General features: G+C 36.3%; 1 protein-coding gene across 7 annotated transcripts in view; it reads left to right on the forward strand.

Moving 5' to 3' along the window:
* ERBIN (erbb2 interacting protein) overlaps positions 1-25564 on the forward strand; it is a 113167-nt gene that overhangs the window by 82690 nt on the left and 4913 nt on the right. For 3 of the 7 annotated variants that reach the window (XM_061342635.1, XM_061342637.1, XM_061342636.1), the window contains 13 exons: positions 208-337; positions 681-796; positions 2374-2443; positions 3406-3505; positions 5225-5346; positions 5882-6052; positions 6813-6995; positions 9217-9334; positions 11024-11207; positions 12947-14468; positions 21143-21286; positions 22120-22251; positions 23872-24081. In XM_061342635.1, coding sequence (XP_061198619.1) covers positions 208-337; positions 681-796; positions 2374-2443; positions 3406-3505; positions 5225-5346; positions 5882-6052; positions 6813-6995; positions 9217-9334; positions 11024-11207; positions 12947-14468; positions 21143-21286; positions 22120-22251; positions 23872-24081 — 3202 coding nt within the window. The remainder of the gene's footprint in view (positions 1-207; positions 338-680; positions 797-2373; positions 2444-3405; positions 3506-5224; positions 5347-5881; positions 6053-6812; positions 6996-9216; positions 9335-11023; positions 11208-12946; positions 14469-21142; positions 21287-22119; positions 22252-23871; positions 24082-25564) is intronic. The other 4 variants (XM_061342638.1, XM_061342639.1, XM_061342640.1 and 1 more) reach the window with 4 other exon arrangements.

The raw sequence follows: 25564 nt of genomic DNA on the forward strand, positions 1-25564 counted from the left end.
TTTTTTATATTACAGGGAGATTTTTCACCTATTTATCAGCAGATTTTTGAAATGTGTAATTTGGTGTTTGGCAGTTCAGTTTAAAAATCGCAAAACCAAATAATTGGCTCGAAATTAACTGCTGTATGAATGAAGGGTATTTGTACCATATTTCTTTTCAGCATATGTAGAGGAGTAATTTTTTTTTTTTATTTAATTTTTTTTTAGGTTAATATCAGTAGAAGAGCTGGACTGTAGTTTCAATGAAATTGAAACACTGCCTTCATCTGTTGGACAACTCTGTAATATAAGGACATTTGCTGCAGATCATAACTTTTTAACACAGCTGCCACCAGAGGTACATGTTTAATTACAAAACTGTGAAAGATTTTTTGGATATCTTTTTAACTACATAGTCTGTACAACTTTTACATAAATTAATAATTCTTGAGTAGATTGTGTAGGTTTTTAAAGGAGAATGTATACTAATACACAAATTTTCAAATAATGAAATTCTGATTTTTTTAAGCAAGTTAGACATTTATTGGTAGTGTACTGAAACTAAGGCAAGGTTTTAATATGTAAGAATAAATCTAATTATAGATGTACAGATAGCTTTAATAGTAATTGTTTTAAAACAGTAAAAATTTGCAAATTTGGAGTTGTGAAGATTAATTAATTCTTTGGGTGTTTTTTTTCAGATTGGAAACTGGAAGCATGTAACAGTTTTGTTTCTGCATTCTAATAAGCTTGAATTCCTCCCTGAAGAAATGGGTGATATGCAGAAATTAAAAGTCATCAATCTAAGTGACAATAGGTTTGTGAATGCGTTTATTCAAGTAGAAATTGTGTAATGCAGTAATAATGTAGAGATATTTTTGTGAATGTATTATGCTATCTTTCCTCATCTCATGCACAGTTTAAAAGCTGACTGAAATGCATGTATTTAATGTACTTCATTGTGTTCTAGATTGTACAGTTCCATTTTATTACTCCGTCTTTAATGACACAAGTTCAATACATACATTATTTTTGTGGGGAATTTGGTTATTTTAATGAAACCTTTGATTCTTGCTCAAAAAGTAATAGCCTCCTGTATTGCACATGTAGGACACAAAACTGTATCAGAGCATAGTGTAAAACACTTGAGCGTGATGGGGAAGGGAGAATGTGTTGGATCCAGAGGGATCTTGACAGGTTCAAGCGGTGGGCCCATGCAAACCTCATGAAACTCAGCAAAGCAAAATGCATGGTCCTGTACCTGGATTGGAGTAACTGCAGGCTGGACAGAGACCGGATAGAGAGCAGCCCTAAGGAGAAGGACCTGGGTTTGCTGGTTGCTGAGAAGCTCAACATTAGCAAATAGTATGTGCCTGCAGCACAGAAGACTAACCATGTCCTGAACTGCATCAAAAGAAGCTTGATCAGCAGGCTAAGGGAGGCAGACCCCACCTGCCTCCAGCTCTCGGGCTAACAACACAAGATTTTGACCTGTTGAAGCTGGAACACCTCTCCTATGGAGACAGGCTGAGAGAGCTGGGGTTGGTTGTCCAGCCTGGAGAAGGCTCCAGGGAGACCTTAGAGCAGCTTCCAGTACTTAAAGGTGGGGGGCCGCAGGAAAGCTGGAGAGCGCATCATAGTGACAGAACAAGGGGGCGTGGCTTTAAGTTGAAAGAGGGTAGATTTAGATGAGATATTAGGAAGAAATTCTTCACTATGAGGGTGATGAGACCCTGGCACAGGTTGCCCAGAGAAACTGTGGCTGCCCTATTCCTGGCAGTGTTCAAGGGCAGGTTTAATGGGGTTTGTGCAACCTGGTGTATAGAAGGTGTCTCTGTCTGTGACAGGGGGTTGGACCTGGGTGATCTTTAAAGTCCCTTCCACTCCAGACCATTCTATGGTTCTGTGAAGAGGCAGATGTGTATTATTACAGCTGGTCATTAAAAATGGACAAAATATTTCTTTCTTTTGAATCACCAGTTTGTAGAATTGAAATATATTGGAAGAGATAAGTCTGAGCTCTCCCTGCTGTTCTGCCAATCCAGCTTCTATGTATTCCATCTGTAGTTTGATTTATACATTAATGGTATAGCTCCAATTATCCAGTGCAGTTCACTTTTCCATATATATGTCTTGAGGAAAAAAAAAAAAAAAAAAGGTTTTCGGGTGTAGCGCTTCTTTCTTAATTGGCATGCAATTATATTGAATAATTAATTCCAGATATAGCTTTGAAGATAAATTAAATTCTGTTGCCTTTCAACTGTCAATAGTTATTAATTTAACTGCATCTGTAAATGTCCTTTTTGAACATTTCTACATTCTAATGCAGGATTGACTTTTAGCAGTCTTAACAGTATTAATAGATGTACTTACATAAATTCTTGTAATTTATAGACTGAAGAATTTGCCATTTACCTTTACTAAACTGCAGCAACTCACTGCGATGTGGCTATCAGACAATCAGGTAACTATTTTAAAGTTAAAAATGGATGACTGTTGACTTTATTACTAGTGGATTGACAAGTACAGAGTCATCTGTTAAATAATGAAACCTAATATTGTGTCTTTGCATCAGTACTTCCTTGATATTACTATTTCCATTCTCCTAAAATAAAAAGCACTCATCCTTCCTGTCTTTGGAGACTTATATACTTCCAGCAAATTTCTGTGATGTTAGAAGATAAAATTTAGAGATACTAGGTATTTTCAATTTTGTTTTTCTAAGGCTTGTTTACATAGGTGAGTTTGTGCTTGATAAACTAGTACTTGGATGTGTAGCATGCTATTTCTTCCACAGTTGTATCACTGGGGAAACTCATCATGCCTTTTGTTGAGCTATGTGTCTTGCCACACCTTTGAACTCTGTAACTCAGTTGTAAACTGTTAAACAGCAATTCATGCACTAGTGGCTTGTATTTTTGCTGTCTATTGAAGTTCTCTGTATGTTGATTTCTGGAACAGTATTAAAGTGTACAGGGCTGGCAGAAATCCACTAGCCTTAGATGTAGTAGAAAGTACTTCTACTAATACAGTAATTTCAAGAATCCCCTGCCCTTGTGTTAATACGAAAAACTGAGTAAAGTTTTTTTCTGTTTGTATGATTGCAGCTTTAAATGGCCAAATATATCTCTCTATTCCAGATGTGCCTGCTGCAGGATAGTAATATGTCCTAGCAAGAAACTGGGTTAATTTTGAAAATCCAGTGATTGCTTTTCTCTTAAAAGTTGTTACGGAGTTTCAGTTCTCAAAGCCAGTCATCAAAGACAGACATGTTAATAACTTTATATTGTGAAAATTACTCAGAGGAGAAATGGTCTAATACAACATCTTCAAAGTAATAGGGGAGGCATGCTCTGTGATATGTAAATCATATTTACTTTTCTGTATATATTCTCATAAGATATTCTTCTTTCATTTTCTTCCTAGTCTAAACCACTTATCCCTCTTCAAAAAGAAGCTGACCCTGACACACAGAAAACAGTGCTTACTAATTACATGTTCCCCCAGCAACCAAGGACCGAGGATGGTAAGAATCTCTCAAGTACCCTGCTCACTTTTGAAAATAATAATGGGAAGACAGTCTAGCTAATATGATTTTTACTAGATAGTACTTAAATACAATTTTGAAGTAAACTGCCATGGGCAGGGACACCTTCTGCTACAATAGGTTGCCCAAAGCCCCACCCAGTCTTGCCTGAACACTGCCAGGGATGGGGCAGCCAGAGCTTCTCTGAGAAACCTGTATCCTGTTTCAGCTTTAAACTATTCCAATGGTCCTGCCACTACATGCTGTTGTAAAAAGTCCCTCTCCAGATTTCCTGAGGAAGAAAAATCTCTTTATTTCTCCACTTTCTTTGCTGTACAGGCAAAATAAAAAAAGCTTGTGCTGCTTCAACAGAACTTGTTTGGGGGGGAGGCACACATCCATGGAAATAATTAAAATCTGACTAGTGGCAACATTTGCTGTTCTATGGCACAAGTGTCTAGTACACTGAAAAAGGAATATGAAAAATATTAGTAAAAGCAGTAAACAGCGCATCACTTTTACTGCCTTATGCAGTAAAATGCAGGTAATGCATCTGCAATACCTGTGTTAGAATGTGAGAATTATAAAATCATTTGGAGATTCAGTGAAGCTCACAGTTGTTCCTGAAAGCATTTTCTCCATCTGGACTTTTTTTTTTATATCCAAGTGCCAGGACTTCTTTCTATAGACAAGGGATGGTCTGCTTATTTGTCTGTCTTTGACAGAATACTGCCTCTGCGGTGGTCATTCCAAGCAGAAGGTTTAAAGTCCAGTAGACAGCATTTTTTAAAATTAGATTTTTTCAAGTTCAGTATCAAGTTCTGGTTTTGGTCAGGAACAATTTCTGTGATAGTGAAGTCTAATACAGTACTTTCAGATGTGTTAGAATTTTAAGTTTACCCAATCAACACAGAGTAACAAATATTCCAATGCATTTGTTGAGCCCTGTAATTAAGTATTTTTTTATTGCAGGAATAGAAGTTAATATGAACAGTCTTGGCATTACTAGGGAAGGTTATACATTTACTGGGGTGGTGGTGTTGGCAGATTTACTAGACTGGCATGCTAAATTAGAACCTAGCTAGTGTAACACAAGCCATGGAGACATGCTAGAGTAAGAGACAGTGGTTATGCAAAAGAATTTTTCTCTCTTGTAAAATTAAGCAAGAAATGCTCTGTACATTTCCTGTCATTTGTATAACTTCTGCAAAATCACATGTTTACTGAAGTTTTAGATGCTTTAGGGTTTTTTCATGATAAGTAATAATGCAAAATTTTTTACTAAGTCATTTTTGATTTTTAAATCAAATGAAATCAGGGGAACATTCTTGTGTGCTTAACGAGACCACATCGTGGAAGCCAGGCTGTATAAATCTATATAATTTACATTCTTATATGCAAATAAATATTTTCATATTTATACATATATAGGAATAAAAATACTTTGCAGGAGAGTTCTGCCAAAAATTTTCAAGTGTGAGTGTTGATACTAGTGAACAGCTGTGTGTATGTTTTTTACTTCAGAGGAGGGATTTTACTATCATGAAAATACAGCCAAGTTCATAAAGCAGTGGCCGTGCAGCTAATCTTCAATTAGTGATGCTGCTAGTCTCTTATCTTTTAGGAATGCATACAAAAGCACACCAATCCCATTCAAGAGAAAGAGAAAGAAGATTTTTATTTTGCATAATGTATCCTATTCTTATTTTTGTCTTTTAGTTATGTTCATATCTGATAATGAAAGTTTCAATCCATCTCTGTGGGAGGAACAGCGGAAACAGCGTGCTCAGGTGGCATTTGAGTGTGATGAAGACAAAGATGAGAGAGAGGCTCCACCTCGGGTTAGTATTGAATTTATTTTTGAATACTTGGTGCTTCCCTCCCTCTTATTATTCCCACCCACGAATCCCATCCTTTACTTTGGGTGTGGAATTTGCTGAAGAAATCAAGTCTTCAGTTAAGAGTATCTGTCAGGGTGAAACATCATGGGTTTCGCTTGAGTGTTTTTGGTTTGGATTGTTGGGCTTTTTTGGTCAGATCACTTAAAGTACAGCACAAGGAAAATACTTGTCAGGTGAACTAAGGCAAGATAGGGCATAACAAGGAGACTACCTGGTTTAAATAAATTGCAGTTGTCATAATTATTCCTGCTTGCAATCAATTGACATGGATTTTTTTGAGGGGGAGGGGAGGAAGTGATTTTAGTCTTGCTAAGTTTAATAAACTTAAGTCCGCATCAGTGCAGGTAGACTCACACAGCAAAGTGGAGATCCTAGGTTGTACAGTGTTTTGTCCAAATTCATCTTCTGTTTAAAGCGGATGTTTTAATTATGGCATTTGATTAAATGCAAAATATTATTGATTATTGCTATACAGGAAGGCAACCTGAAGAGATATCCAACTCCATATCCTGATGAACTGAAGAACATGGTCAAAACAGTCCAGACAATTGTGCATAGGCTGAAGGATGAAGAATCTTCTGAGGATACTGCCAAAGAGTCAAAACGAGAAGGCCAGACAGTTTCTGTAAAGGATGTGGGGGTAAAGGTTAGGGATAATATTCTCCTCTGTCTCTGCAAAGAACTTCAAAGATCTAGAGTGTCATTGATTCTTTTTAATTCTCTCTCCCTCCTCACTAACACTTCACAAGAAAAATAGTCAGATTAAAGAACAGAACTTGCCTCTTCACTGTCTAACAATGTCTGTGGTAAATGTCTGGTTTGCAGTAGCAATTTTCCTGACCCTGAGAGCAAGGAAAGAGAATTGATTTTCAGCCAAATCAAACTATGGATGTGTTAAGGAGCTGGCTTCTTCATTTTCTGGAGGATGACATCTTTGTCATTCTCTCGTCCTCTACCAGACTTCACAGTGAAATTCAGGATAATCTATAAGGATCTTACTGCTGCCTTTGTAACTGGAGGTTTTGCATTCCAAGTTGGGAAAGCAATCATAGCAAGTTGGCACAAGAGTCAGGAGTTTCAAACAGCATGATAGGTGATAGGACTATGCTTCTGTCATTAGTGTTATAATTGTACATGTTCTTGGCCTTTTTTTTTTGACAAGAAGTTTAATGAGACATATTGACCCCAAAAAAGGAAGAAAGTCAAACTGATTGACAGAGGGTAGGGAATGAACCTCAGTGGTCTGCAGACATTCCTCACCATTTCATACTTGGTGCATTTCATGCTTTATAGTTTCAAAGCTCAGATTTTCCGTTCCATATTTCCTAAAATATATACCGTTAACTCTAACATGTTATTGAAAAGCTTTCAGGATGTTTTTTCTTCTAATATTCTTAATCCTGTAGACTTCAGAAATTGCTTCAATAAAGAACAAAGCAGATGAGAGAAAGCAATATTCAGCAGCAAGCTCTGTGCAGAAGCTTACTGAACCAGAAGCTGAGCACAGCACCGCAAATTCACAGATGACTGCACTTGTTAAAACCTTGCAGAACACAAAAACAGTTGTCAACCATGAAGACACGCTTGAGGTATGGCATTGTGATAACATCATAGCAGTCAAAAGAATTGTGCTGGTATTGTATTGAATACTCTAGGAGATGAAAATTTATGTTGACAATAGCAGAAAATTGCCCTCTGTAAGTGCTGTAGATACAGGTGGGTTGCAGTGTAATATTTTTCTCACTTCATATTATATTTTATTAAGCATATTAATTAGAAGTTGAAAGAGCTAATAAAAAGTTCATAATGAAAGACACCTGCATTTAAAGAAGAATAAAGCAAACTCTATTAAAATCTTACCGAAGTATCGAACTGTGAAAAGACTCATACTGAGATTTTACAGGATTTTCCAGGGTTTGCTTGATTATCAATTCTCCTAAAATAATTTAATTGTCACTGAAATGAAAAAATATCTGATTAATGGGAGCAATCAAAACCAAGTGAATATGCACATTCATTTAAAATGAAAAGTGAAAGGTGGGTTTAAAAATAGATATTCCTCTGTGTTTATTAGTCAACTGTTATGAATATGTTCTTTACATATTGATATATGTCAATATTGATAAATTAACCTATTTACCTCTGAAGAGTTACTTAGTCTTTAAAATGAAGATTTGTGCATCTCTCACACAAATACTATGTATTCATTTATTTAGAGTGTCTTGGTTATGACAGATCTTGGAACTTGTTACTTAATCAGTTGCCAGTCACAACCTGTAGAAGGCTTTTTTCAGTTTCGCAAGTAGTTTATTTTTGCCTGTGTTGTATAAGCAGTGGAACATGCATATGTCATACTTGTGCTAAAGAGACTTCATGACAAGCAGTTGTTGCTGATTATTTCCCCAGTAGCATGTTTCTACTTATACATACATTCTGAAAATACCGGTTTTGACTTTTTTCTTCAGTTTTGAAGCATAATTTCAGAAAATCTTATTAGTTGTCTAAAGTTAGTGACAACAATTCTTTGTAGCTGGCTGTATGCCAGTAAGTAAATGAGGCAGCAGTGTGTATCAGGGATGCTGAATTCCTTACGTCTGTGTAATAACCACCTGGTAACTCTGCTGCTTTTGAATCTGGACATTTAAACTTTGCATGCGTGTAAGTTTTTCATTTCAACACTGGTTACACTTGTTGAACATCACATCGAAAAGGATGTGGTAGAGGCAGTGAAGAGGTTGTCTGTTCCAATTGCAGAGAAAAACGGGTGGATTTTTTTGTTTCATTTTTAATGAAGACTATCATAGCTTGTTTGCTACATCTTAGTCAGGTTTTACCTTCTTGCAGTTCAAAGAACTGGACACATATTTATATCATGGGAAGGATGGTGCTGCAGTAGGTTCCACACATTAAATGTTCTGAAACTTTTAAGAACTTGACAGACTATTTTTGCAATCTGCAATATGGATTCTAAAACATTTGTAATGGGAAGCATGTTTGCTAGAAAGAAATTTCCACTTCAGAGAAGGAAGGGTGTTTTTCCTTCAAAATATTACTAGAAAAAATTGTTTTTTTAAAAAGATGGTAAGAATACAGGACCAGCAGTAGGATACTGAAGTAGTTATATGGCTGCTCTTGTAGCTTTTTTAGGTAATCTCTTTCATAAGTGCCCTGCGCTCCATTTTATGATTAGGAACTAGTGATTTCTAGCTTAAGTGTATTCAGCATTGCTTTACTCCTCTGCCATTGTTCTTGAAGTTTAATAACTTCTCTTCCTTTTGGAATTCACCCCAGTGTAAATTTCAAAATATAAACCCAAGCTATACTTACTCTTGGCAAGACAAGCTCATTCAGTCTTTTCTCACAGCATACCTTTCCGTTCCTAACAGTGTCTTGGTTGTGCTACTCTATAGCTGTTCCAGTTTGAGCTTTTTTCTGAAAAAACAATACCCAGCTGGTTCCTTGATAGCTTTCTGACTTCAGCTCAACTGAAGGTGGTGGAACAGAGGCTGCATCTGCTGGCTCCAAATAGGTTTTTGCAGCTGAATTTACCAGTTTGAGCATCATTCTCACTGATTTCATCAGCAACAATGCAAGTCTGCATGTGCCACTTCTTAAAGATAATTCAGTGGCAAATATGACTAAATTCAGCTGACTGGCACTACAAATGCACTACCCAGTTGTTATGTTATGCCTGTGTTATGTTGCTTATTTTTTCCACTTCATTGTTCAGTGAGTGATAGTTCAGGTAGCATTCACCTAACCTTTAAGCAGTTCTTTAAAATACACAGAATAAAGCTATTTTTCCTTTAGCAGGAGTCAGAAGAACTGTCCTCTGATGAAGAGATGAAAATGGCAGAAATGAGACCACCACTGATAGAAACCTCCATAAACCAACCAAAAGTAGTAGCTCTTGGCAATAACAAAAAAGGTTAGATACCATAAAAAGGAATAAAAGTGTTGTGTGATTCTGATAATTACTTTACTCAGAATGGCTATTTTTTCAAATAATTATGTAAAATCAGATTTGATTTGTATATTTTGAAAGATGATAAATTCTCTAGTTAAGAAATGGAAGCAGAAAAAAATCAGGAATATCCTATACATGAACGTGTCATGGAGCAAGCTGTGTTGACATCCTAATTTCCTTGATTCTTGTCATCAGTTTGAAAACAGAGGGAGAAAGGAGATGGTGTGTTTTGGGGACTGTTAAGTTGAACATGGCCTTTATATGCTTAAGGATGTCAGAAAGTGGTATTTACCTTGGAAATATTCCATATTTTCCCCTCCCTCAGATATTGTGGATTATTGCTGCTTTAGGCAGCAATATTGTTTGTTTAACTTTCTCAGAGAAGCTGTGCTCTCTTCCTAAGGTTTAAGAAACTTCTGCTGTGGCAACTCCAGAGTCACTTCACTATTTCTTCTTTCATCTAACAGGGAACTTCAGAATATTATTTTCATTACCTAAGTTCTTTATTCTCTGAAAGATAATTCCAGTCTGGGTAACCATTTCCTTAAGAGTAAGGAATTACCTAGGAGTCAGATAAAACACAATTTAAAGTTGGAGGACAAACTATTTTGCTTCATGTGATATCCTAGTTCAGTACTTCCCAGGAAAAAAGGCTTTTCTGGCCATTAGGTGTACAAGGGTAAGATTTAGTGGGGATGAAACAGAACCACACAGAGGTAGCAGGAACAGTCTGCTAAGGATAACATGCAGATGAAAAGATTGGTGTTTATCAATGCTGTCTTTGGGTTTTTATGCCTGACTGAAGTATGAAGTCAGAACTTCTTTTTTGTCTCTGGAGATAGACATTTGTTTCACAAAATTATGCTTTTGGCACTTGTAACTGTCTTAAACTGAAAATTTAAACGTATTTGTACACCTGTATGAAAATAATGGATGGCTTGAAGTCCCACAGAGAAATATTTTTATATGACTGTAGTATACATTGTGTGTGCATACATTGTATGAGAATCAATGTGCACAGGCGTAAATTAATCTGAAAATGTTATCCTAAGTGATCTGCAAAGCTCAAGATGCTTTGAATTCCAGTTCTGCAGAACAAAGTTTTTCTTTCCTGTTTTTTTGAATTTATGAAGTTATACAGAGCTTATCCAGTGATCTAGGTCTTTTCAGAGTTCTCGGTCTAATAAACTGCTATTTAACAATGATTTCTCAAAATTAGGAACTCTGCATATTTTCAAAATCCTGCAAATTAAGCAGTCAGTTTCATAGAGGCTAATAGACTAATGTAATTCAAAACTTCAGAATCATTGCAAAAAACAGAAATACGATTTTAAAATTGTTTGGGGGAAATACTACATAATGTAGCACTAGGTTATGCCGAGGAAACTTGGAATAAAGCAACAAGTTAAATTTAATTAACAGATGAAGGCTGTTTACATTGAGTCAAATATTTAAAAAGCAGGAACTATTGCCAACAGTCTTTTGTAAGTTTAAATTATGTTTTCAAAGAAGTTAGCTTACATTTAGTTTCCAGTAGTAAGAATTAATGAAGAACAAGAGACAGTTTCTAGATTCTGTAATATGCACAAATTAAATGGCTATTAAAAAAATGTATGTGTCTGTACCTAAATTGGCAAATTTTTATTTCAGATGATGCAAAAGATGCTGATTCCTTATCAGATGAAGCTACCCACAATAGCAATCAGAATAACAGCAACTGTTCTTCTCCTTCTCGAATGTCTGATTCTGTTTCCTTGAATACTGATAGTAGCCAAGATATTTCTCTCTGTTCTCCAGACAAAGAAACACATGCTGCTGTTCTATCCAAGATCAGGTTTGTAAGACTGTATACCACTGAGCAAATATAATAGAAAAATGTTACTTAATATTCCATGCTATTTCTTAGAATCATAGAATAGTTAGGGTTAGAAAGGATCATCAAGTTCCAACCCCCCTGCCATGGGCAGGGACACCTCACACTAAACCATTTCACCCAAGGCTTTGTCCAACCTGGCCTTGAACACTGCCAGGGATGGAGCATTCACAACCTCCCTGCGCAACCCATTCCAGTGCCTCACGACCCTAACAGTAAAGAATTTCTTCCTTCTATCCAACCTAAACTTCCCCTGTTTAAGTTTTAACTCATTACCCATTGTCCTGTGACTACAGTCCCCAATGAAGAGCCCTTCCCCAGCATCCTTATAGGCTCCCTTCAGATACTGGAAGGCTGCTATGAGGTCTCCAAGCAGCCTTCTCTTCTCCAGGCTGAACAGCCCCAACTTTCTCAGCCTGTCTTCATATGGGAGATGCTCCAGTCCCCTGATCATCCGTGTGGCCCTCCTCTGGACTTGTTCCAACAGATCCATGTCCTTTTTATGTTGAGGACACCAGAACTGCACACAGTCCTCCAAAGTGAGGTCTCACGAGAGCAGAGGGGGAGGATCACCTCCTTCGACCTGCTGGTCACACTCCTTTTGATGCAGCCCAGGATACGGTTGGCTTTCTGGGCTGCGAGTGCACACTGAAGCTGGCTCATGTTCAGTTTCTCATCGACCAACACCACCAAGTCCTTTCCCACAGGGCTGCTCTGAATCTCTTCTCTGCCCAACCTGTAGCTGTGCCTGGGATTGCTCCGACCCAGGTGTAGGACCTTGCACTTGTCATGGTTAAACTTCCTAAGGTTGGCATCAGCCCACCGCACAAGCGTGTCAAGGTCCCTCTGGATGGCATTTGTTATTTTTTAAATTCATTTATTTATCATTCACTAAATAATTAAAATTTTAATGTTTTAAAATAAGGTTAAATTAAAGAATAGCTCTTGGGATTGGTGGTTTTTTGTTTGATATGGGGTTTTTTTGTCTTTTTTTTTTCTGGAGGTTTTAATTTTTGATTTGGGATTTTATTCTGGTTTTGTTTTTGGTTGTTTTTAAGAAAAAAGGACAAAGTAAAAGTCAGAGGCTAGTTTTAATATACAAAGCATAGTTCCTATATTTTACTAATAAGTTATAATCGTTTCATACTTATAATTTATTATCCCTGCAAAATGTTTTTTGCACTGCTTTAAAAGCTTTATGTTTTTATTTGCATAAATTTGAAGACCAATTTATTTACTAACATAACTATAAAATGCTTTTCAAAACTATAAAGAACGGACTTACAGGTTGGTACTCTTCTTGAAGTTTTATGTAGAAGGTGCCCTTTAAAAAAAATTTTCCAGTAAAAATAAGCTATTTCTCTAAAATTGTGCTGGAACTCCTAAGTATTTGATTAAAAAATAATTGTTTTTACTTCATACTTTTTGACAATTTCACACAGTCTTTAATAATTCCTGTTACTTTTAAACAAACTTCCGAAATTAGATGACAGAAGCGTTTCCAAAGTGAGCCCTCTGTATAATGTATTTCTGTAGTGGTAAGATAGATCTCTTAAATCTTGTTGTATATTGGTCTCATGCTCTTTGCTTTGCACAGTAAGGCTGTGTTGCATGATATTGATTATTTTTTCAAAAACAGTTCTTAAAGAAATACGTTGGTTCTTTTTGGAGTTTCTTTTAAAAATCATCCTTTTTTCCAGGCGAGAAGATGAAAATTTGAATAATCTTTTACAAAATGGAGGTGAATTGAGGATTACAGTAGAAGAAAAAATAAACGTGCAAGAGAAGGTTACAAATCTGTCTGAATATGAATTAAGCATTGAAGAAAGATTAGGTCTGATAGGAAAAGGTGTTGATTTGAGCACTCCTGTGGAGGAGTCTCACAAATTAGACCAAATAAACATGAATATCAATAAACTAGTTAGTGAAGAGGCAGTGCCAGTTCCTGTAGAAAAGTTGCAAACACAGGAAGTTGTTTCAGTAAAGGGCTTTTTGAATAACAACACAAAAGAAGAAAGCGAGCACTTGGAAAATGAAAATAAATATCCTATAAATAAAGTAAATGGACATCCTGAGGAAGCAGTACAGTCTCCCAGTAAAGACAAACTTACAAGAAGCACTACAGTTGATGGCGATTCTGCTGAGCTGTCTGTTTCGAGGAGCACTGAAGATTTGTCCCCACAGAAAAGTGGTCCTGTGATGAAATCTCATAGCATCACTAGTATGGACACTGGTGATCTGAAAATATACAATATTGTCAGTGAGGATGGATCTCAACAGCCAAACTCAGTGGTAAAATCAGCACCTGATAGTGCAGATGGAAAAAACATCGTCCGAAGTAAATCTGCTACTCTTCTGTATGATCAGCCTTTGCAGGTTTTTCCTGGGTCATCGTCATCATCTGATTTAGTATCTTCTACAAAAACTGTGTTCAAGTTTGACTCGAATCACAATCCTGAAGGTGCTAATGTAGCGAGAGGATCAGCGGCAAGTGGTGCACAGATGTTCTGTGCTCCCCAGTATAATATTCAGTACAGTAGCAGTGCAACAGCAAAAGACACCTTGTGGCCCCAGAAACAAAACACCCAAGTAGAACAAGGCAGCTTACCTCCCTCACGTCTCCTTAGGTCTGACAGTACAGAAACCCCTAGCTATGTTAAGCATTCTGCCAATATGAATTTTTCAAATCATAACAATGTCCGAGCCAGCACTGTGTATAATACTCATCAACGGATGGCTGGGAGACACATAGATATGTGGGCTATTCCACCAAATGATAGACTGCTCCCAGGAGCAACCAGACACACTCTTCAAAGGCAAAGCAGTGTGTCTTCTACAGCTTCTATAAATGTTGGGGATATTGTACCTTCAAGGCGGCCACAGGTTCCTGAAGGGGACTATTTAACATACAGAGATTTGCATTCAATGGGAAGAGCTCCACCATTAATGTCTGGGCAACAGAGACCTCTTTCTGCTAGGACATACAGCATTGATGGTCCAAATGTACCCCGACCACAGAGTGCTAGGCCATCAGTGAATGAAATACCAGAAAGAACTATGTCAGTTAGTGACTTTAATTATTCACGGACTAGCCCATCAAAGAGATCAAACCCAAGGGTTAACTCAGAGCACTCTTTATTAGACCCTCCAGGAAAAAGCAAAGTCCCTCATGACTGGAGGGAACAGGTGCTGCGACATATTGAGGCTAAAAAGCTGGAAAAGGTAAGAATAGTTTTAAAACTTTTCTACCTTTCTGTTACTTGCGTGTGGAATAAGTAAAATACTTTGTGTTTCAAACTGCTTTTAATTACCAGTGCAAAGGTACATCTGCTACTGCCTTGAAAAGGATAAAGGTGTTTAAACAAATGGTAGGCTGTAAATGAATTTTCCCCAAAAGGAAAAAACATCCCTACTGCTTTTACTTCATACTTGCCAGCTTAGCCCAATTTCTTTAGTATACATTAAATAATGTCACACTGACCTCCTGGATTGCAAGGCCAGGTCTTCTAGGTCAGGTAATTTTTATTGTAGCATTATATTCATATTATACTAGATTATTCCCTTACACTTCTTGATCTTTCTGTTCTGGCTTTCCTCCCCTATTTCTTCTCTTTAAGAATGGGGAAAAAAAAAATCGGTAAAATTTATTTGGAAGTACAGGTTTACAGCTTCAATTGCTGAAGAATTCAAAACCCATAATTAACACATATTTGCCTCCAAGCCAGTTGTCTTTTGAAGCTGGGTATCTGACAGATTGTTGAATGAATATTTATTACTGTGAGATGAGAACACTTAAAAATCTTGTTCATTTCAGGATATCACAGGAGGTTTTGATGTAACTAGTGATGATGAACAGGATTATTTATGTACTGTAAATGCTATCAAGAATTTGAGCTGATATATAAAGCTGAACAATCACATATCAGAGAAGTTGAGTCTGGAACAGTGAAATCTATGCTGTCCAGCTAAAGTGGTTTAAAATACCATCACTAAATAATGGGTAGCATGTCATTAGCCTGATCCTATTTCCTTGGAGGGGAAGTGAGTAAAGCAACCAAAATACATTTTGATTATGCCAGCTAGATGGATTTGCTTTTTTTAATCGCTTTTGAAATAACGCAGTTTGGTTTGTGATTATTATGCTAAATACTTCAGTATCCATGATAACTAGAGAAATTTATTTGGAGATGGTTGGAAAAATTACTTTCAACTGTAATTTTTCTTTAGAAATCCAAGTATTTGGAGGGATAGGTTTGCTTTTGTTTTAAGCTGCATGGCTTCTGGTGAAAGAAAGACATGGGTTTTGTTTGTTTTTTGAAGGAGCTGCACCTGTTCTCCTGATCCAGTTTGAGTCAGTACAACATAAATTTTAAGGCTTTCACAGCATTGTGCTGTTGTGTGTGGGCCCTTTGTCCCACAAGGGTGTCACAAAGTTCATGTTCCAACCCTCACAAAAGGTGCATTCTCTGACCTTCATGCTCCTGGCTGCATATATCAAGCTTTACATAAAATGGCAGAGAGGCAAAAATCCCATCAATCCCTGAATGCAGAGGGACATGAAACAGGACACAAAACTTCAGTGCACTGCTAATGCAGTTTGTCTGTAGCTTGTTCTTATGTCATCTACATTTCATATGTTAGGAACAATGTTTAATACATTAATGATGACCATTCAGGTACTATAGAAGCGTAGTCACCTTTACTGAACTTGATTCCATTATATGCATCCATACTTTCTATCATGCTTTATATATAAACCTAAATTTTTGTTTCTTACTAGAGTGATACAGAATAGCTGCTGTGGATATATTAGCTGTGCATCTAAGATTTAACACATCTTAGTCTGTTTTGTAGGGCTGTGTTTCTTTTGTTCTGTCTTTGAGGCATTTTAAAGTAGCTTTTACTTAGTAATCTGAGACTCATTTATGGGTTTAAAAGTGAATGTGTATATAATATCTGGGATATGACTGACTTGAAAAATCCAAACTGTGAAAAATGTAGATATCATTCTATATGGCAGCTGGCAAATATGATAATGCGGAAAATCTAGGAATTTACTGGATGTTTCTTTGTTCTTTTAAAATAATGGTTTCATTGTTTCTGTTTGTAATTAAAAAGTAGCTGTACAGGGGGCATTAATCTATAAAACAGACTTCTGAAATGTTTTGAAGTCTGAAAAACATTTCAGTAATTACAGAACTCATTTAAGGAACAAGCATTTAAGTTCAATTACAGACCTCATTTAAGGAACATTTACTGGAAATTGCTTTGACAAAGCTTTCATGGATTTAAAATGGTATTTCTTTTTTTAAAGCACAAGACACAACACTGACAAAAATCAGGTATACAAAAGTAAGCCTTTTGATGAATATTTAGTACATATCTTCTTGCCTATGGTCATACACAACAATATGAGTTAATATTATTACCTTTGCTGGACTTTTCTGACTCTCTTACTGAACTTAATCATGTTTGTTATTTCTTTCTTGTGCTTATTAGGAAAGAAGGTGCAGTGGGTTTTGTGGGGTTGGTTTTGTTGTGGGTTTATTTTGGGGTTTGTTTTCTTTTTGCTAAGTTCCTGAAGTACTCATTTATTTTGTTTTTATAAAATTTTGTAATTGGAGGGGGGGTACCAACCTACATAAAGTGTAGCTTGTTGGAGAAGCTAGTTCTTGGCATTTTTATCTGATATAAGTATTGGGGAAAAAAGGCTTTCAAGAGTTTAATTTACATTGAGAGATACAGGATGGTTTTAAATCCAGCAAAAATTACTAACAATGGATTGCCAGCATTTGTAATCCCTTTGACAAGCTATAAGGGGGCACACACCAACCAGCTAAAATTGTCCACCTGGTTGAGGGAAGATGAAGACAGTTGATGACACCATTTGTAAATAGGAATTCTGCATATATTCAGGGGAAGAAATCTGATTGCCTAATGCAAAGCATATTTTATTGTGGGATAGAGAAAAGAGCTTATTTAGATGTCAAGCTGCTCTCTAGTGGTTAAACATGTGAGCTGTTGGAGAGGATGCAGCTAATTCTGCCCCACCCCCAACCTCATAAATTTAGTGATGGTGAGTTTTTAAGAATAGTAATATTTCTCATATATTTTTTTCTTTTTGAGTTTGACTTGCCAATTTACTGCCAGACATGTTGCAATAATCTTTTAAAGTGGTTTTGTTGAAAGTTTTCATTTAGGAATTTAAACTAAAATACTGCCTATGTAGGAACACCAATGACACACGCATTTAAGTGTGGTAGAGGAACTGCTCGTTCATAAATTGCAAAAATAACCATCTGCAACAGTTATCTCCAAATATCTGTTTTATTTCTATGTGCTGAGTAGGCAGAAACAGTTACTGGGTCTGACTTTGTCCTTTCCTTACATATGTATATTTTCTTTTTTTGTTGTGGATCTCTTGGGAGTTCATCAGGTGCGTGTTTGCTTTCAATTCTAATTTCATCTGGAATTCCGTCTTCTGTTTATTTGCTTTATCTACTGTTTATCTGAAATGACAGAGCTTTCAGAGGAGAAGTCATGAAGTTTGACTCCTCCTTTCCAATTCAGAAATCAGAGTAGGTGGTTTTATTCTCAAAGTTGTTAGTGTACAGTGCCTTATTAAAAAAAAATGTCCCAAGTGTTGCCATTTTAATCAAAGTTTGAAAGTTTTTAATTAATTCATTTTTTACACTACATACCTAACATGAAAATATATTTTAATCGATATGGCCTCAGATTTTCTCCAATCTAAGCTTGCTTCTACATGTCAAAGAAAGTAACTTCAGTGAGTCTGTGCACACATCAAATTAAGTGCTTAAGTGATAATAACTTCATATTCTGAAGAATATTTTTACACTGATATTCAGTAGCTGTTAGTTTAAAATTTTGATTTTTGCTCTATTCTTTTGCTGCATTTTGAAATGAGTACTGAGCCATCAATGTGTTATAATGGTGTTTTGTGGAGTTCAGAAGTCAATACATCACAATTTAAAAATAAAATTCTTGTGCATTTGAAATGCAAAGGATAAATGTTCTAACTCTGCAAATGTTTTATGATAGTAGAATTTAAATTATATATGATTTACCATCTGTAACTCTTCAATAGGAATGCTGTCACTTACTGAAGATACATTTTTTGCAGGGTCAGAGACCTAATTTCATGCCCTTTTTTCTCCTCTTGTGACTGAAGAATAGTTTCATTTAAGTTCTTCAGGATAAACTGGTATCTTGCTAGAATTCTATCGTATTTCAAACAAAATTTGGTGGGGTTTTGGTGTTTTTTTGTTGTTGGGTTGTTTTGTTTTTTTTGGTTTTTTTGGTTTTTTTTTTTTAGCTTGGGTGCTTTTATTCTAAAAGGCTTAAAGCATTAATTTTAGGCATTTCAAGTGTTCCAGAATAGTTTGAACAATTTTTTTTCTAAAGAATCTCAAAAAAAAGTCAAATGGAAGTGAAAAAGTAAAAAAAAAAAAGTGAAAATTGAAAGTGAAGGAATTTATAGAGATTAATATAGTCTTAAAAGACAACTTACATCCACCTTTAGATGGCAATTGATTTTTTTTCTTGCACCTAAATAAATGCATTAAGGCACTTCACAAAAAACACCCTTTTGAAATCTGAAATTGTTAATTCTCATATAAGATGCAAAATGGAAAATATGTTCTGACTCTTAGCATTCAAAAAGAATGTGAGCCAGGCCCAAAACTGTGCTACCAGCTGCCTGCATCTAAACTGATTCTATTAGAGGCTGATTTTGACTACAAATCCTGATTTCCATGCTAATGTGGCTTTGTACATAGACATTTTTTCTTTTTTTGCATTCTTTGTGTTTGAAAAACTGATTTCCAGAAAGCTTAGCTTTCACAAAATGTAGTGGAACATGGCATGTGTGTCAGTCAGTGTGGATCAGTTCAGAGTAATTCAAATGAGTTTTCTTGAGCCTCAGATATGTGAATTATAATTTTTTATGCCATTATGACTTCGTTATGCCTTGAATAAAACTACTCTCAGGCTATGTAATCACCTTGAAGCTCACTAAACTGAGGTAACTGAAATCTTAATTCCTGATGGACAAGTTCATGCCTCTAGAAATTTTAAGAAAGTTCTACATCCTGTTGCATATCCATCTTGGATTGTAAATACCAGTCTGGATTTAAGTTGTTGCTATTTATTGACCATTTGTTTGGGTCCTTGTAAGAGAACAATAAATCTAGTGGATCTGGGGATCTTTATAGTAAGATAGTCTGCTACAGATACTTTGAGAAGATAACTTTCTAGTCTCATCATACATTCCTTCTATTTTTATCTCTCTTTATGCCACTTAGAGAAGATGGAGAGATATAGGAGCCTTTGAGAGTAGGAGCCTTCCTGTAAGGAAGTGTCGGCGAGTTGACTATACAAGTGGGGGAAGACCACCTGGCTAATTATAGAGACTGTTTGATAAGAATTGTAAGGCAATGCTTTGAGGGGCTAAGGAGCTAAGGCTTTGGCAGTTTCATCTGGGTGCTTGGCCTGAAACTCAGAGCAGTTAAGCTTAGACTGAATGACTAGTAAAGTGACACTTGAATGCTAAGTGCTTTCCCAAGAAGGGGAAAGCCTCTGGAAACTTGTCTGGAAGCTTGAAAAAAATCCATTGATGAGTAAACAGGGTAGGTAGGTGTAAGACCGGAGTATGAAGAAAGCTCACTATGCCAGTAAGCTCAGTATGACCTTGAGAAGTTATCCAAGAGCCTTGGAAAAGAAAAAGTTATTGTCAGTAAATACTGTTCTTTTCCAAGGGAGTTTCCAATGACTTTGCTACGAGAGCATCTCAGGAATATGAATACACAGAGGCATATGACTTTGATTATTAAACTGGTTTTAGTTTCACAAGATAAATCTAGTATGAAAGAGCAACTGTCTGCCTGAGGACTAGTGATTATTCTCAAAATTATATTCATATATGTAGTCAACAGACAAACACCAAAATATAAGAGTTGTTGCAGTATCTTAGTCAAATGATATGCATTTTGAACTTTTTTTTTAACTAAGAAAAATCAGAAACTTAGGAAAAAAAAGCCCCTTTGAATTTGGTGTGTTTTGATTCTTTGCTTCATTTGTCAGGTTGCACATGCAGGATTTTCCTTTTCTCCTTTTGTGCTGTTTCTTTATTTTGTTTTATTCTTACAACTACAAAAGCCCGTGGTAGAAAGATGGTAATGTCTCCTGCTTTCTTTCTATTACCCTTGCCAATATTGCAGAGGTCAGGTTTGCAAGGTAATGAAGAAACCACTATCACTTCTGTTCTTGAGTTCTTGTTACCTGTTTGATTGCCTACAGTGGCACAGGGGAGGACTCCAAGGTTTCTGTCGAGCCTGTTTTTCTTAAATGAGGCTCATTTACATTCTTGAATAAAGTATTACTGGATGCATTGCAGACATTGACAGCATTGCAATAGCAAGAAAACCCAGTCAGTCAAATTTGTCTCTGTGTAAATTCTTATTCGTACTGTACCAGAAAAAATGAGACATGGTAATAACTGGTAATTAAATGGTTTTCCACAGTTGTTTATCTTGACTGCCAGCTTCTCTTCCTACAACATGTTGCAAATTTAACAACAACCTAGAAATTTTGATAAGCTGTGCATATCTGTTGTTTTCCCAGACACATGAACATTTGAATGACTTTATTTACATGTAATTCTGCATGTTAACTGATGGTTGCATGCTGACTTACAGTAAATAAAGCTAAATAGGGGTCACTGAGTTATCTTTTATACATCACAGTGGTACTGTTCTTGCATGTTTTTTATCTTGCATGACAATGGAATATGTTTGTATTAGTCTATGTATAACATGTCTTGTGGTTTATGCATGCTGCACTAATCACTGTGTTAAATCTGTCCCCTCTTTATTCAGAGCATGCTGTCTAGGTCCTTTAATTCCAATTATGCTGCAGTTAGCAGCTTTCACTATGGCAGCTCTAGGGATCTGCATGGCAGCCAGGGTAGTGTTGCCTTGAGTGTTGCAGACGGAAGAGGTTCTGGTGTGCACATTGTTCGAGTGAGTACCTTCAGGAGGCTATTGCAATATATAAATGGGGAAAGAATAAACTATGAGAGGTGTCCTTAAATTTATAAAGTTACCATTTTACATATGGACAGTGCTTTCAATAAAGGGAATATAAATTATGTGCTGGAATTTTTTTATAGGCATTAAATCAGATACTTTGCCTTTACTTCATATTCGTTAAACTTATTGCAAGGCTTTTCAATTCAATGTCATGAAGTTGAGTTTTCTAATTGGCTTTCATAGATGGATAAACATACATGAAACTGTCTGGTTTCATTGTACATATGTGAACAAGAGATTATAATTCTGAATTTAACCTAGATTGATAAAGGCTTGAGCAAAATCCTGTTATGCTTTTTCCTCCTCCAAACAAATTCTGATGATGTAAACTGTACTGTATGATACTGTAGGCATTCAAGAAAATTAATATTTTAGTTTGTAAGAAAATAAGAGGGAATTACTCTAACACCAAGCATCCTTAGTGATGTTACAGTATCCGTAGTGAATAGGACGAAGTCAACAAAAGACTTCTTTTAAGGATATGAATCCTGAATAGACACTTCTTAGTATTTGTTGATTTTTCTTATCAGTTTATTGGTGATCAAAGGCACCTCTACAGTTGCTAGTTTTTGTAAATATCCATCAATATTTTATGTGTGTGGTGTCTTGGCTAATAAGATTTTCTACATGAGCAATGTACTACTTAAGAAAAATAACGATAAAGGCCTAAAAATATTTTATTCTGGGCTTCTTATGAGATTTTTTTGTTTATTTGTTTTAAATATAAAAAGACAACCGTCTTTACTATTTCATTCTGTTTAAAGCATCCCCAGGCTTCTACTCCAGGAGACCAATGCCAGGATGAAGTATTCATTTCAGGACAGCAGAATTACTCATCTGCTACACTTAGTCTCAAAGATGTTCCTCCGGACAGCATGAAGAAAATAGCTGTGCAGGTAACAATCTACATGACACCATGGATGGGATATATTTATTATTATTTGTAAGGATATATTTTTTTGTTGGTATTAGAAACATGCTGGGATAGCAGTTAGAACTGGAGCTTCTTTAAAATGTGATACCCATGTAAAAGGTGGCATAAATGAAATAGCATCCTCTTTTAGGAAGACAAGATAGTTAACTATATGAAGGGAGATAGTTCTCATTTTCCTTCAGCAGGGGCTTTGAAAGAATAAATTTGCAGCAAAAGACATAATTGCAAGTAAAAGTTGGAATATGGCAGATCATTTCAGGATAGCAATCTGAAGCCAGTTAAACCTTTTAAAGAAAAAACCTGAAATCTGTTGTGATGAAATTATGATAATAAACATGAGTTTTTAGGAGACATTCTGTATTGATCTCTGAGGACCATCTATGGAGGCAGAACTTACTACCATGAAACTAAATGAATGCTTGTAAATTATTACAATGCAGCAATTGATTCCCCTTTATAACTTCAGTAATTTCAGTTGTATTTCTGCAGACACTGGATACGGGGAATTTGCATAGGTGTTGCCTATGTAATCTCTGCATACAGTGCAACAAAACAGTTCTCCTGTCATGCTTTTCGTTTTTCAGAAAAGGCAGTAGAAAATCATGTAAAGATTCTGACATGTGTCCATTCACATAACATGGTTAAGGGTTGACATTTGCACACTTCAGTTTTTATACCATTTATTGAGAGGAGGGATAATATTTTAATATCCTTGTATCTTATAATTAATGGGATAATGGTGGCAGTCACAAAATACCTGTAACTCAAGCCTGTCGCGTTTTTGGAATGTGGGAGTCATACAGACACGAGTGACTTCTTAGGCTGGGGAAGAGCACAAGGCATATGGGCAAGGAGGGAAAAGGCTGTCCATCTCAGCACAGAGCTGCAGGGTTGAACAGTAACTGAGGCTTAAATAAGAAATGTTCTCTCTGGCATCATTCTTAGTGACATGTTTTGAGTGCTCCATGTGTCTTAGCAGTTGTGTACCTTACTGCTGTTTCTCATCATTGTACCTATCAAATAAGTGACAGATGTATTAACAAAAGAATAATGTTTATCATAAATAGCATTACATTTTTGATACTAAGATCTTGAACTTGTATGTGAATTTGCTCAAAAGGGTTTCTTGTGGTCACCAAAACAAGTTTGGAAAGCATATAATTTCTGCGTGGGATTTTTATTTTCTGTATGATCTGCAGGGAGTTGTTACAAAATCTGAGTTTAAAGCCGTAGAAGTGCAAACTATAATGATATCAATCAAGTGTCACTACTATCAGTTGTACTGCTAGAAAATGGTTGCTGGGAAAGCTCAGTGAAACAAGTGCTGAAAAGCAAAGGCTCTCTAGTCTGTTCTGGTTAGATTAGCACTCTAAGCTTTTGATTTTCAGATTTGTTATCAGGAGGCCAGAGCTGATGACTATAAAGAAAATTTAGTATAATAGTACATGATCCAGAACAGTAGTTTTAGTCATGTTCCTTAAATTAAAAGCAGTCAAGTATGCGAAGTATTGAAGTAATAAAGGAGGAAATGAGGATTTCTACTTATAAAATGTGAGATATTGAGTATTCATGTTTTATTCAGGTACCTTTGACAAATGGACAAATGTGCCAGCCTCAGAGATCTCAGGCAAACTACAGCCAAGTCCATCATCTCCCTCCTCAATCATCAGTAGCAAGACATCCATCTAGAGAGCAGTTAATTGATTATCTGATGTTGAAAGTTGCCCACCAGCCTCCCTATTCTCAGTCCAAATGTTCTCCCAGACAAAGCCATGAGATGGCAAAGCAAGAGGTAAGAATAAAATCTAACTTGGCGATACAGCATCTCTGTATCAGTGGCAGTGAATTGTTACATTGGTTTTGTTTATTACCATTTCTCTGTAGATGGTGACAAATATCATACAGGAATTTGTATTAGAAGGGGGGTGGTTAGTAGGTCGAGAGAGGTCCTCCTTCCCCTCTACTCTGCCCTGGTGAGACCTCATCTGGAATATTGTGTCCAGTTCTGGGCTCCTCAGTTTAAGAAGGACAGGGACCTGCTGGAGAGAGTCCAGCGCAGGGCAACTAAGATGATTAAGGGAGTGGAGCATCTCCCTTATGAGGAAAGACTGAGGGAGCTGGGTCTCTATAGTTTGGAGAAGAGGAGACTGAGGGGTGACCTTATTAGTGTATATAAATATATAAAGGGGGAGTGTCACGAGGATGGAGCCAGGCTCTTCTCAGTGGCAAACAATGATAGGACAAGGGGAAATGGGTACAAACTGGAACACAAGAGGTTCCACTTAAACTTGAGAAGAAACTTCTTCTCAGTGAGGGTGACGGAACACTGGAACAGGCTGCCCAGGGAGGTTGTGGAATCTCCTTCTCTGGAGACATTCAAAACCCGCCTGGACACGTTCCTGTGTAACCTTATCTAGGTGTTCCTGCTCCGGCAGGGGGATTGGACTAGATGATCTTTTGAGGTCCCTTCCAATCTCTAACATGCTGTAATTTATCTTCAGCAGAAGACAGCATTTTATGTCAGTGCAATTTTACTACTGAAATCATACTTTCCTTCTAGTTTTGAGCTCTTTTTACTTTTTCTGTAAATGTTTTGAGAGAAATGTAATAGATTTTTTAACAGAATGTACCAGAAACTTAAACTTGAATCTTTTTACTGAGCTAGAAATTAATTTCTCAACTATGTTTATTGATCACCAACTCATTGTTTATCTAGGAACTGGGAAAATTCAAAGTAGCAGTACAATTTAGAGTACTTTGCATCTATTCATTGGTATCCAGAAAGGTTCAAAAACCTGCATATGTAAAAATGTTCCTCTATAAGCAAAAGCCAGGATAAGAAAACTGTGAGCCTCTGATGCATGCCTGATAATTATCAATTTTATTTATCATAAGCAGACAAGGGTAATAAATTCTTACACAATTTAGCATCTCTTTCATCGTGGTCAACCTACTTTCTGTTCTTGGACAGAAGAAAATACTGAAAACTATGTTTTCATTCTGTTCTAGAATGAGAATGTGCACTACTTGTGCCGAATGTTTTCTAGTCAACCATTCTGGCAACAGAAAGGAGAGACAGTATTGGCTACATAGAACTTAGAGTGACAGAAGGAACAAGGCTTGATTTTTAAAGTTCAGCTAGAGGTAGCAATGAAATAAAAGGAACAGGTTCTTTCATAAGAATGTATATTTGCTGAGGGCATTAAATTTATTTACATAATATCAAAAATATCTGAATTTAAAGCCTACATGAACTATGATTATAATAACAGAGG

Source organism: Neopsephotus bourkii, unplaced genomic scaffold (genome assembly GCF_033783945.1).
Source record: "Neopsephotus bourkii isolate Nb327-2 ecotype Australia unplaced genomic scaffold, CSIRO-AGI_Nbou_v1 NB_1810, whole genome shotgun sequence".
NCBI classification, from domain to species: domain Eukaryota; kingdom Metazoa; phylum Chordata; class Aves; order Psittaciformes; family Psittacidae; genus Neopsephotus; species Neopsephotus bourkii.